The sequence below is a fragment of the Danio aesculapii genome, chromosome 12 (genome assembly GCF_903798145.1).
Source record: "Danio aesculapii chromosome 12, fDanAes4.1, whole genome shotgun sequence".
NCBI lineage: Eukaryota > Metazoa > Chordata > Actinopteri > Cypriniformes > Danionidae > Danio > Danio aesculapii.
This window is the reverse complement of record NC_079446.1, coordinates 32162268-32181836: the sequence shown is the minus strand read 5'-3', so window position 1 is coordinate 32181836 and position 19569 is coordinate 32162268. Positions and strand designations below refer to the sequence as shown.

The 19569-nt window shown below is 33.5% G+C and overlaps 1 protein-coding gene across 2 annotated transcripts in view; it reads right to left on the bottom strand.

Annotated features, from left to right (window-relative positions):
* nrap (nebulin-related anchoring protein) overlaps window positions 1-18170 on the bottom strand; it is a 35842-nt gene extending 17672 nt beyond the window's left edge. Inside the window, exons 1-20 of one of the 2 annotated variants that reach the window (XM_056469726.1) lie at window positions 17873-18170; window positions 17276-17370; window positions 17064-17151; window positions 13882-13986; window positions 13685-13792; window positions 13491-13595; window positions 11353-11460; window positions 11162-11266; window positions 10973-11080; window positions 10375-10482; window positions 10171-10278; window positions 7837-7953; window positions 5390-5494; window positions 5171-5278; window positions 3352-3465; window positions 3134-3232; window positions 2954-3058; window positions 2741-2848; window positions 2548-2655; window positions 330-527 (exon numbers count right to left, since the gene is read on the bottom strand). In XM_056469726.1, coding sequence (XP_056325701.1) covers window positions 330-527; window positions 2548-2655; window positions 2741-2848; window positions 2954-3058; window positions 3134-3232; window positions 3352-3465; window positions 5171-5278; window positions 5390-5494; window positions 7837-7953; window positions 10171-10278; window positions 10375-10482; window positions 10973-11080; window positions 11162-11266; window positions 11353-11460; window positions 13491-13595; window positions 13685-13792; window positions 13882-13986; window positions 17064-17151; window positions 17276-17370; window positions 17873-17944 — 2172 coding nt within the window. In that variant the 5' untranslated portion in view covers window positions 17945-18170. The remainder of the gene's footprint in view (window positions 1-329; window positions 528-2547; window positions 2656-2740; window positions 2849-2953; window positions 3059-3133; window positions 3233-3351; window positions 3466-5170; window positions 5279-5389; window positions 5495-7836; window positions 7954-10170; window positions 10279-10374; window positions 10483-10972; window positions 11081-11161; window positions 11267-11352; window positions 11461-13490; window positions 13596-13684; window positions 13793-13881; window positions 13987-17063; window positions 17152-17275; window positions 17371-17872) is intronic. The other variant, XM_056469727.1, reaches the window with a different exon arrangement.
* Window positions 18171-19569: the final 1399 nt, after the last annotated feature.

Genomic DNA, 19569 nt, shown 5'->3' with positions numbered 1-19569 from the left:
TTCCTTGCTCTGTTAAACATTGTTTGGGAAATATTTAAAAAAAAGAAGAAAAAAAAATCAAAGGGGACTAATATTTCTGACTTCAACTGTATATATATTTAGAGCAGTGTTTCCCAACCCTGTTCCTGGAGGCACACCAACAGTACATATTTTGGGTGTCTCCCTTTTTTGACCCATTCATTTTAGGTTACGGAGTCTCTTCTAATGTTCTGATGACTTGATTCAGGTGTGTTTGATTGGGAAGAGGTTGAAAATGTGTACTGTTGGTGTGCCTTTATTTGTATATTAACATTATGTGTATCATTCCATTTTGTTCTTGCATTACTTACGTCACTCTGCAGTTTGTAGGCTTTCTTAGCTTGTTGCACTTTCATGTCATCAGACAGGAGAGTATAATCATGTAACTTCTTCCTATATTCCAGATCACTGGCCAGGGCTTGAGCCTTCTTAGCATGACTCAGATTCACCATGTCCTGAGGCAGGTGGCACTTGGATTGAGTTTCCTTAGAATCCTTTCTATAAGTGACCTATTGAAAAGAAATTTGATTGGTTGAGATTGTTTAGGCTAAATAGCACTAGTCTGAAAATGTTGTGTAAGAATTTTGTATGTATTAATTGCTTTTAAAAAAAATGGTTAAACTCAATTGTTTAACTCTAGGGCACTTGTAAAATGAGTCTATTTCCAAAAAAACGTATGGGCAGTGGTGGAAGGAGTACTGAAAAATCATACTTAAGTAAAAGTACCATTACTTGCCTAAAACTGTACTGCAAATAGAGTAAAAGTATCTGTTATTGCTTAATGTAGGAGTAAAAAGTAGACTAAAGTAGGCTCATTCTGAAAACGTACCTCCACGGACGTTTCTGGAGAATGCGAAATACATCCCAGCGGCACGTTTTTCTGCAGTTTTTGTTTTCACGAATCCACCAGAGGTCGCTGTGTACGCTTTTTACGATCTCAAATTTCCCTTGCGAGTGCCATTCGCGCCTGCTGTTCTCGCGTAAACCCACCAGAGGCCGCAGTCGACTCCCTTTTTGACAGACTTTCTGACTGACTGAGCGAACGATCGGCTGACCCACCCTCCCCCTTTCCTAAACCCAACCAATTTTATCGATTGAGTGCACTGTCTCCAGAAACGTCCACAGGGCTACGTTTTCACAATGAGCCTGTGTTGAAAGTATGAGTAAAAAGTAGGGGGGGGGGGGTGATCACCAGAATGGGGAAGTCCCAGAGTAAAATGAGAAAATATGATACACCGGTGTTTTGGAATATGGTCTTTACGCTGTTTTATCTGTTTTTCTATTTGTTTCTATTTTATTTATATGTGTCATTTTTATTCCTGTTTATGTAAAGCACTTTGAATTAACACTGTGTATGAAATGTGCTATATAAATTAACTTGCCTTGCTTGCCTTTCATATGTACTCAAGAGTAGTGAGTACTGAGTATTATGCTGTGAAAAGCTGATGCATTTACATGTAATTTGGGGATGTGGGTAAATGTAACACTCTGTAGTGCAATTTAATTTAGCTACTGACCAGTAGACACACAATATCATAAGACGTTAATATTAGGTTAGACCAAAATTCAATGTCTAGTCAGCATCTAAGGACAATGTTATTTTGATGTCCAATAACGACGTCAAATGATGTTGATATTTGGTTGATTTTAGGTTGTGTTGGAAAGTGACCAAAATTCAACGTCGAGCCAACATTTAAAACCAACATCATATTGATGTCAAATACTGACATTTATTCGTCAGGTATGGCAACTAAAATTCAACACCTGATAGACGTCATAATGGTAACGTCTCCACAACATCAAGCTGTAACATCATTAGATGTTGATATTTGTTTGATTTTAGGTTGGATGTTGGGTCAGCCTGACGTTGGGTTCTAACATCAACCTGAGTTACATTTCCAAACAAAATGCAACATCCCCACGACGTTGGGGTACAATGTCAATCTGACGTCATGTTGACGTCCTGTGGCTGCTGGGTGTAATCATACAGTAAATATCCGTCATCTTCTCATCAGTGACATGCATCTAAACAGTCTCTGGGTCAATACGTGTTAAGATTTTGGACATCTTCTTGGACACTTTTAATGCTTCCAAACAGTTTGCTGCAATTATGAATCGCCATGTCTTGAGGTAGTTCATTATGATGCGATTTACCTTCTATGTGCAATTTAATTGGACAGGAGTCACAGGAGTGATATTTCTAACACCAATAGACAGGAAATAATAAAGTAGTGACTGCAGGTTGAAGGAAAGTAGTGGAGTAAAAGTACCAATACTGCACTAAAAATGTACTCAAGTGAAAGTAAAAGTACACATTTTTAAAACTGCTTAGTTAATTTCATATCCTGAGAAAAACTACTTAATTACAGTAATTTGAGTGTTTGTAATTTGTTACTTTACACCACAGCTGATGGGCCACTAAAAACAAAGGTTACTGAATTCTACATATAACCCCTTTAATGCAAAAAATGTAAATAAATAAATAAAAAAAAAACATTTGTTTAACTTGACCCAACCTAAAGTGTTTACCTCACTGCTTAGCTTGGCCACCTGAAGGGAGTGCAGTGTTTTGGAGTCACTCACATCCATTCCAATGGCTTTGTCCTTGTTCTTTGTGTAGGACTCCTTATATTTAATCTGTACAGCCCAAGAAATCCAATCAATCCAAGAAAAAGACATTCAGTTAAGTTTTACATTTTGATATTAAGCATTTCATTCTTACATCACTAGCCAGATCTCGAGAGGCTTTGGCAGCTTTGAGAGTCAGTGTGTCCAGGCCAATTTCACATGCTTTGGATTTGTTTTTCTCCCAGTCCTCTTTATATTTGATCTGTGAACGTGCAGAAAGACAGCGCTTAACAGTCCAATCAACTCCTAGGAACTATATAAATGGATGACAAACAATGTGCCGACGAGCGTATGATTATTGGCTTACATCACTGACGAGCTCTGCATTGGCTTTGGCTTTCTTAAGTTCTGGCATATCCTGAGATAACGTATACTGGGTCTTTGTCTTCTCATAGTTGGCTTTGTAGTTCAGCTTTAACAGGAGATATAAGTAAGATTTATATGTGTTATGCTAAGTTAATTTAAACATAAAATGATTGATACTTACGTCACTGAGCTGATGGGCATTGATTCTGGCTTGCACAATTTCTGGAGTGTCTGTAACCTGGCTGAACTTAAGCTTGTCGATATGCTGCCTGTAGTTTTTCTGTGTGGGGAAAAATGGACATCCACATAAGTTTGCACGTTTACACATAATTTGTAAGTCTTTTGTATTCAAGGGACTTTTAATGTGGTTTATAGCAACAACAGGAATTAAATACTTACATCTTTGAGCGGCTCCAGTTTTTTCTGTGACTGATAGGACGGGGTAATGTTGGCGGGATAGTTGTACTCTCCCTGCACATTCTTCTCTTGTTCATATTCTGATTTGTAGGAAATCTGAAATGGTGATAGAACATATCAGATCTTTTTTCATATGATGTGGGAATGTGGAAAAGTACAAACATCTTGGAATGAGATGTGTGTTATCTTATCTACAATGATTGAAAATCCTGTGCCGAATCCTTCCATTCTATTAATGAGTGATTATTCTATGTTGAACATTATCAAGCTACAAAAAGCTGTTTGGCTGGCTGGTTTAACTTCTGCAGAAAACTACTAGCCCAACATTGGCACATAATTTGGACGCCTACAAATGGTTGGTACAACGTCAGGACATTATGATGTTGGAATTATCTACAGCTCAAGTGAACTTGGTACATTAAAGAGCTTGACTTCAGCTGCTGACAAAATCTCCATGTTTAATGCACAAAACAATGATTAGGATCCAGAATGATTGCCTTATTTTGTATAATTGATACTTGATACTGTACTTCGGTTTCCCCAGAGTGCAGGGGATGGGAGTGGGCGTAGTTGAATTGATATATTTTATTATATTGCTTTTTTTCAGCCTGTATGCTTTGTTAACAATAAAAAAAAGAAAAGAAAATATGTGAATACTGGGAATATGACTGGGAATAATATTTAAAAATCTTTATTAAAAACACATTGTACTCAAATTGAAAAATTATTATTATTTAATTAAAATGATATGATCTTAAATGTAAAAAAATAAAAACATCAATATTTTGAAAAAAAATTCTATTAAATTTTTTTAAACATAATTCATTATTTATGAAAATTTTAAGAAACATTGTGTTAAATCAGTGTTAAAACAGTGTTAAACCTTTAGCAACTTTTGATTATTTAATGCATCCTTGTTGCTATAAAATAAATCTTATTTTTACATCAAACTCCAAACATTTAAAGAGTAAGGTATCCAAAATAAAGAAAAATAATTTAAAAAAATCAAAGTATTAACCTATATACTACTTGTGATTTCTTTAAAAAGTAATGGAATACTCAGAATCACGGTGAATGCTGAGGACTACAGTGATGTTATCTTTATTCATGCTTCGTCTCAGAGTCTGTATGCACTGGATACTGTTTAACATGGTGCACTAAGATTTACAACATATTTTAAATCCCTTACTCATCATTGTGTATTGTATGCAGGGTAGGTTGGCCTAATTTTCCATTTGTAGGCTCAAGCATTGGCATTTACAAATCTATATCGGGTTTACTCCATTCATATGACCAGAATTACTTTTGTAAAAGCAATAACCTGTCCTTAGCTATAGCCTTTGGTCACAGGGTATTTATTTACTGTCTGTTCCTAAAATGCAGACTGAGATGGGGGAAAATGCGTTTAAATATGCAGCACCTTTTACATGGAATAATCTACAAATAAAGTTGCAGTTTAAAAAATTGATTTCACCTAATGTTTTTAAATGATGTTTTGAATAGTTTGTTTGTCAATGTGTGATTCATGTTAACTGTTAATTGTTTTTTGTTTGTTGTCTGTTAGACCCATGTGACATGTTTACTCCCTAATCTTGGCCAGGACGTTCTTGTAAAAGAGATTTTTAATCTCAATCTTTCCTGGTAAAATAAAGGTTATAATAATAATAATAATAAAAATAATAATAATAATAAAGAATTTAACTTCAATTCTGTTATGATCTCCATTAATTTCTTAAAATTAAACATGAGCAACAAAAAACACAGGAAAAATCAAATGTTCCTAAAATAATTTTCGTCTTACATCACTGGCAAGCTTTCTGACATTCATGGCATGCATGGTCTTCTTGTCGATGCCACCCCCTTCATAGTGGCCCTTCATGTGATTGGTGTAATTCTCTTTATATTTATTCTGCAAACACAAACAGAGACAATGAGCTTGCACAAGTTCCCAGCACAGTAACAGCATAAATATAGAACAGGCTGTCATTCTTAGCCACCATATCACTGATGAGGCACTTACATCACTGGTATACTTGGCGATCTTTGACACATTCTTGAACTGTGGCGTCTCGCAGTAGTTGATGCTGTGGCCTTTGGTGGTCTCAAGGTCCTTCTTGTATTCAACCTGTATAATATTTGATATTTGGGTCATGTAGGCAATAATATAGTGAAACTTTAAGTCTCTATCACTTACTCCGCATATAGAAAACCATGTGCCCAATTGACATTTGCTTGTAAATCAGGGTAGGATGAGGATGTAGTGTTATCAGGTATACACACTGGCATCCAAAAAAGATGTGAGAGGGTCAAAATAGAACAATGATGTGTTTTTTGTTTATGTGCATGTGTGGCTGGGCTCAGTAGGAGGGTTCATGGGATGTGAAGAATGCAGATGTGGAGACGTTATGTCTGGCTGAGCTGATGACAGATGAGCATACTGATCCTCTCTTTCACTTTTGGCACTTGTGCATCCTAAAAAGCTTACTCAGAAAATCATGTTACAAATGTATAGGCCAATTCGTAATAAACACAAGCCAACCAATGGACAATTTTCTTAGGTTAGTGTGTTGCCTTTGTTGCCACTTGTTTTTGCCAGTTAAACAAGTTCAGTCCACATTTGCTGACTTGTTGAATGACTGTAGAGTAACGTACCAGAATCTGGTGATGGTCCATGTTTTTTGCCATCTATTGGTGCAGTGTTAATTGTCGTCATAGCTAACTAATCAATTATACAAGTAGAAGAGGAGAACACATCCATATTTAGATACAGGAGTATTTCACCCTAATACCATTTCAATCTCCTGAGACATTTGTTCATCGTCGAAACTCAAATTAATCAATATTTGTGATGAAACCTGGGAGTTCACTCATAGTCCATAGACAATAATGTTCACAAGACATTTAAAGTCTAGACTGTGAACCAAAAACAATTGTCAAAGCATTGCATGTTACTTCAGTGGTTCAACTGTAATCACGAAGCCTCATAAACAACGTTGTTTGCTTATATCTCAGCAGGCACACAATGTCATAATCCATTAATATTAGGTTAGATTTAGGTCGTGATGCTGGGTGACCACAATTCAATGTCTACCCAGCATCTAAAGACAATGTTATTTTGACATCCAATAATGATGTCAAATGACATTGACATTTGGTTGATTTTAGGATGTGTTGGAAAGTGACCAAAATCCAACGTTGAGCCAGCATCTTAAACTGACATCAAATTCTGACATTTATTTATCAGGTATGGCAACCAAAATCCAACATCTGATAGACATCTGGTATCCACACAAGCTGTAACATCATTAGACATTGAAATTTGGTTGATTTTAGGTTGGACGTAGGACATTGCCATTGGCCTGACGTTGGGTTCTGATATCAATGCGATGTTATTTCCAAACAAAATGCAACATACCCATGACATTAGAGTATAACGTCAATCTGACGTCATGTTGACATCCTGTGCCTGCCAGGATCTTATCTTCTGCAACAGGTTCGAGTGTATGTTTATAGACAGTACAATTTATTGCTATTACATCAACCCCCAGACCCCCAGACATGACTGAAAAGAGCCATGTATGCCCTAACACAATAAATGCACTATATAAATGCACATTACTTTATATTACAATACAGTCAGCAGCGTAACATGCAAGTGCAGCATAGCCCATAGTAACCACACACTCTCATCTGACATATCTGATCTGAACAAAGTCATATTTAGTTTTTTTGGTGTGCACAAAATAGTTCATGAAGCTTCGTATGATTATAGTTGAACATTAGTCACACTAGATGTTTTGACAATGTTTTCGGTTTGAACATCTTGTGACCGTTGTTGTCTATGGAGGATGAGAGAGCTCTTCGATTTCATCTAATATATCTTAATTTGTGTTTCAATGATGAACAAAAGCATCAGAGGATTGATACAACATGAGGGCGAGTAATTAAAACAGAGTTTTCATTTTTGGGCAAACTGACCCTTCAAAAGACTTCGCTTCGTGTGTCTACATGAAAAAAAAACGATCTGATTGAATGTCTTTTCAAGTTTTTCTGAAAGTGATAAAAAGTGAACAACCTCAGACCCAATTTAAACATGTATTTAACATCTTCTACACTCTCAGAAATAAAGGTTCGCGAGCTGTCACTACCTTTTCAAAAAGTACAAATTTGAATATTAATATTATTACCTCAAGGGTACATATTAGCACCTTAAAAGTACAAAGGTGTTCCTCTTAACATTTGTAGGTACTAATATATACTTTTGAGGTACCAATATATGTACCCTTTAAGTACAAACATGTACCTTCTGAAAATGTACCACCCCAGTGACAGCTCGCGTACCTTTTTTTCTGAGAGTGTACTTGTCCACAGATCAACAAAAATTCATCTTAATGATTGGTGTAAACTTGGCCTAAGGGTTTCTTTAAATGAGTACAATGCCATGGAGCAAAGGCGTACGCTGCTTACCTCGCTCACAAGCTTGTTGATTTTGCGTGCGCTCATCAGAGCCAGGTTGTCATCGGTGGTTAGAGTGTGGTATGCAGAAGATCCCTTCATCTTGTTGAAATCCTTCTTGTATTTCAGCTGCAGGTTAAAAATGGACAGAGGGGGATGAAGAAGGTGTTCAAACACAACAATACCAGAAAGAGCTCAATCTACTGTGCAGGATGCCTGAATTCCTTTGACATGACAGAACAAACACAATCAGTCATTTAGGCAGTTGGTATGTTGGTCTGCATGTGTCCTGAGGCCTCCAGAGTGACAAGAATGGATTCGTGGAGGGAGTGAAAAGAGAAAATGTGCATAATCCACTCGGCGATGGAAAGTCAAGGTGTCAAGCTTTAACTGGGACCAGTATTATTTTAGTGTTACTAACAGTATATACAGCTATGGAAAACAGCTATTTACTAATTATAATATAGGCATGGGTTTGAGTAATATAGTAATATTTCTTCTATTCTTTTAATTTCTGATTGCTTTTATTCAAAGTTTCACATAAAAATATTGTCACTTAAGCAGGTCGCTTCTGGTGTGTGACCCCCTTTAGAGTATTTGTTCGCAGAAAATGACAACTGCGCAATTTCCACTTGTTATGATTGAAAGTTGGGGTTATTCCACCAAATATTATTTTATAACTCCTCTGAATTTAAAACATCTGTAATGTGTTATCTAAAAATATATAAAAACCTGTCTGAAAACATGAAGTGTTCATTTGCAAAAATGTATAATCCCTTTTTTTAATCATTTTTCAGAAATCGTGTCTTTGCAGTTGTTTTCTTCAAAACTCAATGTAAAAACATGATTTCAGAAAATTACTAACAAACTTCAGTTTTCAATCATGTTTTTGCAATTGTACTCTTTAATGCACAACATAAAAAGATAATATCAGAAAGTGATTCAAAATTGAGTTATTTGTTTTTGCAAATAAACTCTTCAAATCGCCTTTTTTGATGCTTTAACCAATTGTGTTTCTATGCAAAATTCACTCAAAAAATTATTTTGCTGCCTGTCTAAACTACTTATTTAAAATGAGCTGAAACATCATAACTATTGAGTTTTTTTTTTTTGGAAGAACGTAATTGTTTTCAGTCCACTTAAATTTGTAAAAACAATTAATTTAATTGATTTGTGTTGGGACAACACGAAGGAATTGTGGAACTCAGCAGTGTACAGGATTTTTTAACAGTGTAGAAAACATTTTTCACATCAGTTTTTAATCATTTTAATTCTTTGTTGTTTTTAATTTATGTTTATTTTGTGCTTATTTTACAATTCTTTTATCTATCAAACTTCTTGAGCTTGTAAACACTTTGAATTACCATTATGTATAATATGTGCTATACAAATAAACTTGCCTTGCCTAGATGACAACATATACTGAACTCTCAAAATATTTATATATATATATTCATTCATTCATTCATTCATTCATTCATTTTCTTTTCGGCTTAGTCTATTTATTAATCTGGGGTCGTCACAGCGGAATGAGCAGCCAACTAATCAAGCACATGTTTTACACAGTGGATGCCCTTCCAGCTGCAACCCATCACTGGAAAACATCCATACACATTAATTCACACACATACACTACGGACAATTTAGCTTACCCAATTAACCTACATCGCATGTCTTTAGACTTGTGGGGGAAACCAGAGCACCCGGAGGAAACCCATGTGAACACTGGGAGAACATGCAAACTTCACACAGAAATGCCAACTGACCCAGCTGAGATTGTGACACCCCTTAAAAAATAATCTATATATAAAAAAATAATAATAATAAAAAAATATATATATATATATATATATATATATATATATATATATATATATATATATATATATATATATATATATATATATATATATATATATATATACTCAGTTTTTACAAATTTAACTTAAGTGGGTTGAATGTAAAACAATTAAGTTGTCCCAAAAGAACTCAAGAATTGTGCTGTATTAGCTTATTTTAAATAAGTAGTTTAAACAAACATATATATATATATATTTTTTTTTGCTGTTTGTTTAAACTACTTATTTAAAATAAGCTAATACAGCAAAATTCTTGAGTTCTTTTGGGACAACTTAATTGTTTTACGTTCAATCCACTTAAGTTAAATTTGTAAAAACTGAGTTAACTTCATTCCTTCATGTCGTCCCAACACAAATCGATTGTGTGGAACCCAGCATTTTTTACAGTGTATGTTTATATCCTAGCTGAGACAGAACAGATCTGCTTTCAACTGTGAAATGTAGATCTTCTAAAACGACAGACCCCTTAAACAGTGTGGACACTTACATCACTGGCGATGTCATGAGCTTTCTTGGCCATCTGGTATCCAGGGGTAATCATAGCAGGGAAGCTCCCTTTGCCTCTCTGCTGTTCATATTCTTCAGTATAGGCATGCTAAAGGAATTAGAGGCATATATGATGATGCATTTACATATGATGTAAAAAACTTCAAAAACACGGTATACAATATACAGAAGAGCACTGTGTCACCTGGCTGAAGTGCTCTGCATTTTCTTTGGCCAAAGCAAATTCAGCAGCTCCTGCTTCAGTGCTGGCCTTGCCTTTAATCTCCTGCTCGTATTTCTGTTGATATTTCACCTGCACAAAAACAACACTGCTAACCACGATTCTGCATGTTTATTACATGCAAAACTTATAATAGCTTATAAAAGCTCTTCTTTTAAACAAAGAATTGTCTCATTTTATGTCATTAGAAAAATGTATGTATATAGTTAGATAAAGAGAAAACCGGACGTTTTTCAAAAAATATGGAATCCCATATGGAATCCCTTTGTAGGATTTCTTGAAGGAAGATGAGATGAATCCTTTGTCCATATAACTTGTATCTTGTGTCACCTGCTATTAATATACCATTGCTTTGATACCTTAATATTGTATATGTATATACATGCATTTATTTATATACACGTAATTGTAATTTTTTATATTTTAAATTATTATTATTATTATTTTATGTTTTCCATTGTTTAGTACATGTTAAAAGTTCCAAAAAATGAATAAAGACAGTGTTTAAAAAAACTATGATTCTTCACATGCACATGAAATTGACACATTATTGGACACTTACCTTGCTGGCCATGTCTCCTGCTTTTTTGGCCACCTGGTATCCTGGAGTGAAGTGGGCAGGAAAACTGCCTTTGCCCCTCTGCTGTTCATAGCCCTCAGTGTAGACATGCTATTTAATATGATGCGCAGTTAGGATGTATGTATAATACAGAATGTGGCTACAAAGAACATCAATATTCCATTCACTTACATCACTGACAATCTTCCCTTGAGTTTTAGCTAGAAGTACGTCAGGAGTATCTGTCACAGTGGTGTATTTTGATACCCGTTCTTCATGGCCTTTCTTATACTCCAACTGAATGAAAAGCAGACATAATAAATCATATCACGTCACTCATACTCACATAAGTGTAAATTTTTTTTTTAAATGGTTACGTTTACATTGCTAGCCAGTGTATTGGCTTTCTTTGCCATTTCATATCCTGGGGTGATCATGGCTGGGAAACTACCCTTTCCTTTAGATTGCTCATATTCTTCTGTGTATTTCACCTGAAAATCAGCAGGAAAACACTGATTAGAAACACAGTTTGTGCAATAACATAGTATCTAGTCTTATCTAATCTGTTTACCAAGGCTGAATTTATCTGATGAACAATAGTCAAAATTGTATAATCATATTTTTACAAAAAAATAAAATAAAATTCATGTATTTGATTGCTATAAGTAGACTTTCAATATCATTTCTTCAGTGTCACTTCATAATAATTATTCTTATATGTTGATTTAATGCCGCAAATGTTGGTTTGCATGTGCTTATTATTAAAAATAGTTTTTAAATATTTTTTTCATTAATTATGTTTTTCTTTTGAGATTCTTTGATGAACGTACCATTTAAAAGAACAGTTTTTATTGTAATTTAATTTTCATGACATAAAAGAAATGGCTTCAGGATCACCTGAATATATATTTAAAATGCACTTGCTAAAGAAATCTAACTAACTATTATTAATTTTTAGCACAAGTCATGAAAAGAAATGTTTTATGAGAACCAAAAGGATATGTTTAGTCTCCACTTTCCTTCCTAATCTGTAACTGCCTCTCTGGCTATACCACTAACTGTACTCTCTCCCAAAAAAAAAAAATAATAAATAAATAAATTTCTAATGCTTAGCTTCTTAGACTTTACACACCTGAAACTTGTCTATAGCACTTATTCGCTGTTGCTCTTATAGTTGTGTAAATTGCTTCCTTGTCCTCATTTGTAAGTCGCTTTGGATAAAAGCGTCTGCTAAATGACTAAATATAAATGTAAATGTAAATGTAAAAACAATAATGAGAGGTCAGGGGAGAAATTCAGTTTTTCCATCACAGTAATAAACTACATTTACAATATACTGAAATAGAAAAATTAATTGTAATAATAAGCCACAATACAACTAAATATACTGTTGTTATTTTTTTAACAAATGCATGTAAATGCAGCCTTGCTCACTATAAAAGACTTATTTAAATAAACTTTACAAGATTAATACATATTAATCATAAACACACGTATGTATATATACTGTCGAATTATTAGCCCCCCTGAATTATTAGCCGCTCTGCCTATTTTTTTTTACCAATTTCTGTTTAACGGAGATAAAAAAAAAAAAACTTCAACACATTTCTAAACATAATAGTTTAAATAACTCATTTCTAATAACTGATTTATTTTATCTTTGCCATGATGACAGTAAATAATATTTGACTAGATATTTTTCAAGGCACTTCTATACAGCTTAAAGTGACATTTAAAGGCTTAACTAGGTTAATTAGGTTAGCTAGGCAGGATAGGGTAATTAGGCGAGTTATTGCATAACGATGGTTTATTCTGTAGACTATTGAAAAAATATATAGCTTAAAGGGGGTTATAATTTTGACCTTAAAATGGTTTTTAATAAATTGAAAACTGCTTTCATTCTAGCCAAAATAAAACAAATAAGACTTTAAGCTTTAAGCTGTATAGAAGTGTCTTGAAAAATATCTAGTAAAATATTATTTACTGTCATCATGGCAAAGATAAAATAAATCAGTTATTAGAGATGAGTTATTAAAACTATTAGGTTTAGAAATGTGTTGAAAAAATCTTCTCTCCGTTAAACAGAAATTGGGGAAAAAATGAACAGAGGGGCTAATAATTCAGGGGGGCTAATAATTTTGACTTCAACTGTATGACTGACAGTTTTTACACTGTCAAAAATTAATTGATCAATAAGTCATGACAACATATGTTTTTAGTTATTTGTAACTTATTAAACCAAGTTAATCATGTTTCAACTTAATTTTATGAGTTATGCAAGTTGTTTTAAGTCAGTTCAATATAAAATAAGTTCAAATTACTGGTTAATTTCAAATGAGGTTAATTTGATTTAGCTTAAAAAATTAAAGCAACCAGTATTTTTTACAGTTGAGAAATATGACAAAGAAATTGCTATTACTGCTATTACTGTCACATTTACTGTATAACATGACACTTTACTGCTTCAAATAAACTGTAAAAGTTGTAAAAAAGAGAAACTTTTAGAAACATAAATCCTTACATCACTGGCCAGTGATACTCCAGTCTTGGCATGCAACACCTCGGGTGAGTCTGCAACAGAAGTAAACTGCGACATTCGCGTCTCATGGCCTCGTTTATATTCCACCTGCAGCCCAAATGTCCACAATACATTACTTATCCGTTAAACAATGCAGAAAAATGTAAAGCATTTGTTCATCAAATAAAATCACTCACGTCACTAATGGTCTTCTGTGTTTGTGACACACGTACGATCTCCTGGCTCGTAACACTGCCCGAGTAAAATGACTGCTGGCCCACAAATTCAGTTTGGTAACCTTGCTGCTTTTAGAAAGATTAGAAACCTGTCATATGTTGAAGCCTTATTTTTATTCTTATTCCTACAGAGTTACAGAGTCTTTGTGGTTACTCACCTGACTGGCAAGCTGGCTGGCCTTACGAGCTTGCTCGATTTCTTTGGATCTCATATCATAGTGGAACGTGGACATAAAACGCTCCCCTTCTTCCCTATACTTATTCTGGAAAACAGAGAGATATTAATTAAGAGCTGTTACTGTTGGTCCAAAATGGTTAAAGGTTTATATAAAAACCTTTTTATTATTATTATTATTAATGCAAGTAACAAACATACAGAAACCAAACCTAAAGGAAAATGATAATAGTAGTAACAATAATGATAGTAATTTAACCGAGCAGATTACATAATACCCACTGTAAAAGATTTTATGACAAAAAGTCAAGACCACAAATATTTTATGTTGATTTAACTTATTTTAATAAGTTAATGTGGTTTCAACAAAGTTTTTTAAGTTATAGCAAGTTTAACTTGATAGTTTTCGTATAAAAGTGTTTATATACTGCCATATCATATTAAGGAAAACCGTGAAAAAAGGAAAAATAAATAAATAAATAAAACTTTCAAAAAAATAAAAATAATAAAAAATCTTATTCAGAACAAGAATAATTTGATGACATAATCTTTAAATTACTGTCAATTTAAATATTTAAATTTACCCATTTGTCAACCATTGATTTAGTAAGACCAGACAAAATGATTAGCCCTGTGAATTTTCTTTTTTATATTTATACTATATCTTTCTCCTGCATAAAGTTTGATTTCTTTTATTTTGGCTAGAATGAAAAATGAAATGAAAATTGGTAAGGTCAAAATAATTAGCCTCCAGGATTAAAAAGAAAAGGAAAAAAATGTGTATATATATACTTAACCTAATTAACTTCGTTAAGCCTTAAAAATATACATACATACATACATACATACATACAAAAAGAAATGAATTATTAGAAATGAGTCATTAAAACTATTATATTTAAAATAGTGTTCTACTATCTACTAGATCTCTCTGTTAAAAATCATTGGGGAGCATGATAATATAAATTTCACAGGATGGCTTCCTGTTGTCAAAGTTGCACAATGAGAAAAATAAAGTACAATGGGAAATATTAAAGTACAGTATAACATACTGCTATACGTTTATGTTTATTACAATATTTCAGTTTTGTTGTAATTATTTATTATATCCTGTACTTTTGTTATAACTGCCAAAATAATTAAAAACATTCACAAAATGTGATCTGTGTATGATTTTGACAATCACAGGCCATATTCACATATTCACAGAACGGCAGCATCAGTGGTTATCTGAATGAAAATAGTTTTTGATCTGGAAGTACAGTATGGTGGTCTGCGCTCTGTCCGTTTGCGTGAAGACCACTGACAGACGGAGGCAGCTGAGAGGGATTCAGAGAAAGGGAGCGAGAGAGGGAGGGAAAGGAAGCAAGAAAGGAAGAGAGGTGGGCTGTTCATGTGGTATAAATTTAAACAGCAAATACATAAAGAAGGCTCGAGTAGAGTATCGTGTCACACCACTGAAATAACCGGAGAGATGCAGTTCTCATTCCAAACCTGTAGAGTCACCGGGGCCTTTGAGCTCTCCTAAAAACAACCCTTTGACCCAGCTCATATAGGGGGTATTACAAGCAAAACGACCCATATTGCATTATGTTTAAATAGTTTTTTTGCTTGTAAATTGGATAGAAATAGCCAGACAGCACATACATGGACCACCAAGAGGCAGCCTAAACAGTTCAACTGCAAGGTTTCTCTGAATTTGTATGATTTTTTTGATTAAGTAAATTTGATTAGATTTGATTACAGCGCTCAGCATAATTGAAAATTAATATTTTTATCTATTTCTTAGTGAATATACGCAATGTATTTTGTTGCATTTAAACAAAACAGATTTATTAAACAGATATAGTTATTAAAATAATATTTTAGTCACCAAACATATTTAGAAATTAAAAGATAATACAATTAAATTCAGCCTACAAATACAAAAATACAGCCTACAAAATTTTAACAAAATTTTTCAATTATTCCTCTTTTTTAAATTTGTCTTTAATATTTTTCTATAACATATAAATTTGGGTGAACACGTTTTTGGTCCGTTATCATAAGTTATTTTGTTAGATAAGCTCCAGATTTGTCTTCAGTACTGAATAATCTAATGTATATGCACAAATATAATATTGTATAGCTTCCTATTAAAAATATGAATTTAAAAGATAGATTTTTGAGGGGTGTATTTCTATATGCTGAGCATTGTATAAAATATATATTTTTTAAAGAAGGTCTAACTGCTCACTGTGTCATTTTAATTAGCAGCAAATATTTTGTTTGGGGTTAAGCGTTGGTTTAGAGTTATTGCATGCCTAAAATTAAAGCTTAAATTTTCCAAGTTATTAATATTTTGTTTTAAATATTTACATGTTTCATATTCTTGTGTTCAAAAGCAGTTCACAGTATTAGAATATCTAACATAAAATATTTGTAATGTCTCTATAAGAAAACTGATAAAATAATGTCCACTTTCTTATATAATAACTATATATATATATATATATATATATATATATATATATATATATATATATATATATATATATATATATATATATATATATATATATATATATATATATATATATATATAATAAATATAGTGTACTATACAGTATTTAGTAAAAGGTTGTAACGTTGTATATAGTAATAAACATGTACATACACTTGTCAATCTGTATATTTGCACTCACTAATTCTATTTTTTATTTATTTATTTTTTTATATATTTATTATCTGTTTTTTGTCCTGTCTCTGTAATCCTGTTGCACTGTAGAAGCTCTGTCACGAAAACAAATTCCTCGTATGTGTGAACATACCTGGCAATAAAGCTCTTTCTGATTCTGATTCTGAAAATGCCAAGTACTGTAATATGTAGAATAATAAATTGCTTAAAAAGGGGGGTTTACTGTAAGATAAAAATGAGCTGAATGTACATTATACCTTACTTCATTTTTAATAATTGAGCCAATTCAATTAAATTCATGTTTATTTCTATAGCACTTTTACAATGTGGATTGTGTCAAAGCAGCTTAACATAGAAGTTCTAGTAAATTGAAATGGTATGAATTACCTTAGAGTATCACACAATCAAATAATGTTAGAGAAACCAGAAACGGTGTATCGGGTACTTGGTAATGTTTTGTGGTGTCTGCGATGTAAACAAAACCTCACCTCACTGACTGCCTCTGATTGCTTCTTTGCATTGATGTTGACTGGTGTCTCATAAACACTTGTAAAAGTGTTGTTCTTTGGGTTATGCCTGTGAGATACGAGAGACAAATTATTACATATTCAACACATGACAGTACTAAATGATGCAAATTGAAGCATTGAAAAACAATGCATTGATTAAAAATAAGATCCAAGCCAAAAAAAAATCTTACACTTGGCAGTACGGTCTTTTTTGATGGCTCACATAATTATTGGCAGTCAGAACCATCTTACAAACCTCGCAGTGAAAACATGCTTTGTGCCAGTTCTGAAAGAGAAAAGAGGGACGTATAAATGCGAAACATTAAAAAAAGTAAACATATATTTTAATTTCCTCTTCATAAATATCTGTCTAGCTTAAAGGGTTAGCTCAAAACTGAAACCTTTACTTGTTCCAAACCTATTTGAGTTTCTTTCTTCTGTTGAACACAAAAAAAGATGTTTTGAAGAATGCTGGAAACCTGTAACCATTAACTCCCAGTATTTGGGTTTCCTACTATGAAAATCGATGGTTGCAGATTTTCAGCTTTTTTTAAAACATCTTCATTAGTTTTTAACAGAATAAAGAAACTTATAAAAGTTTGGAGCCACTTTAATGTGAGTAAATAGTGAATAAATTCTCATTTTTGGGTGAACTGTCTCTTTAATTAATCCCTCATGGTCTTGTTTGCTTCAAAAAATATAGTTATACCAAACTAAAAAGTCCTTGCAATAATCTAAAAACTATTATTTCAATTCGTAAGTGCACTGAGACACATTTAAAGCCTTACCTGACCAATAAGATTGACCTTCTCCGCTGGGTATACCACAAACCCACACCTGGCGCACTTCTGAACATTCATATTTCATCCAATTTAAAAGCCAAACTCCAGAGAAAAATAAAAGAGCTTCGACCAACAAACGGTACAGGAACAGCAAGGCGTCCCAGACAGTCCCTTGTCCCCACTCGTGTGTCAGTCTCTGTCCTGTGTTAAACTTAGATGTGCTCTGGGATTGAGAGCCGGTCTAGTAGATGTCAGTGGGTGTCAGTTCCAGCTCTCTTTAGCTGTGGCCGATCAGCTGACTGGTTGACCAGCTGTCAGTTATAGTCGAAGCGGCCACTGAATTGTGATCACGGTGTTGTTCACTTTTGAGTACATTAGTCAGAGCCCGCAGACGAGCTCTAAATAGGTGAATGAAGTCACGGCTGGATCGGTTCACGTGTTATAAAATCCTTTCTTTCTAGTAGCCTATGTGCACTGTATGGCATCATGCGTGTCGGTCATGTTCTCAAATAAGATTTAATTGTTCATGCGGTTGTGCATCATATTCAAACATAAGGCTGATGTTTGGTCATTGGAAATATTTAATTATTTGATAACATAATATAAAATGTGATTAAGTTCATTACTGATTTCTAAAGCTTGGTGATTTCCAAAATAAATGAATTTTATTAAACTATTAGAATTACCATATTTTAACCATAAAAATAGTAGTTTTTAATAGTAAAAGACAACAACAGGCAAATGAAAAACCATCAGCTTTTTAATTTTTTTTTTCATAGGATTGGTGTGTTTACGTTAGATTAAAAACACAGCAATAGTGTAAACTGCAGCAGATTAATTTTATAGCACTAGGTTAAACTTTCTGACACCTTTATGGCAATCAAATACATTAAAAATAAATACAGGCCACTACAGAACATTGAGGATGACCTCTGATTGGCAGTCTCCAAAATTAAACCAAGAATAGACTGAAAACATTGTGCCCAACAGAGGTAAAAATTTAATTAATTAATTCATTCATTTTCTTTTCGGCTTAGTCTCTTTATTAATCTGGGGTTGCCACAGTGAAATGAACCGCCAATTACCAGCATATGCATTACACAGCGGATGCCCTTCCAGCTGCAACCCATCACTGGGAAACACCCAAACACTCCCATTCACACACATACACAACGGACAATTTTAGCTTACCCAATTCACTTATTGGACTTGTAGGGGAAGCCGGAGCACTCAGAGGAAACCCACCCGAACAATGAGAAGATGGCACACAGAAATGCCAGCTGACCCAGCCACTACCCACTGCGCCTCCGAGTCGCCCCTAAAATTAAATTAAACAAATTAATAAATGACTATAAAAATGTAATGGTTGTTAGGCTGTTGCACTTTTTTGTGTTGTCAATATAAGTAACGTTTGTATATTTATAACCAGCTCAGAGGAATTTGTGGGTCACGAGCCACTGGCATTGTTATTTTAGGGGTCGTGGGCTGAAAAGTTTGGGAACCCCTGACTTAGATGAAGGCATTTTTATGATTTTATGTCTAAATGACATAGTTTAAAGTAGATGCTTATAATTTTAAAAACAAGGTGCAGTCATCATATCTATGGTCTCATAGAAAACCTATTAAATTCTGAAGAAATAGATTCTTTCAAAATCTTTGCAGGGATAGTTTACCCCCCAAAAATGAAAATGCTGTCATTATTT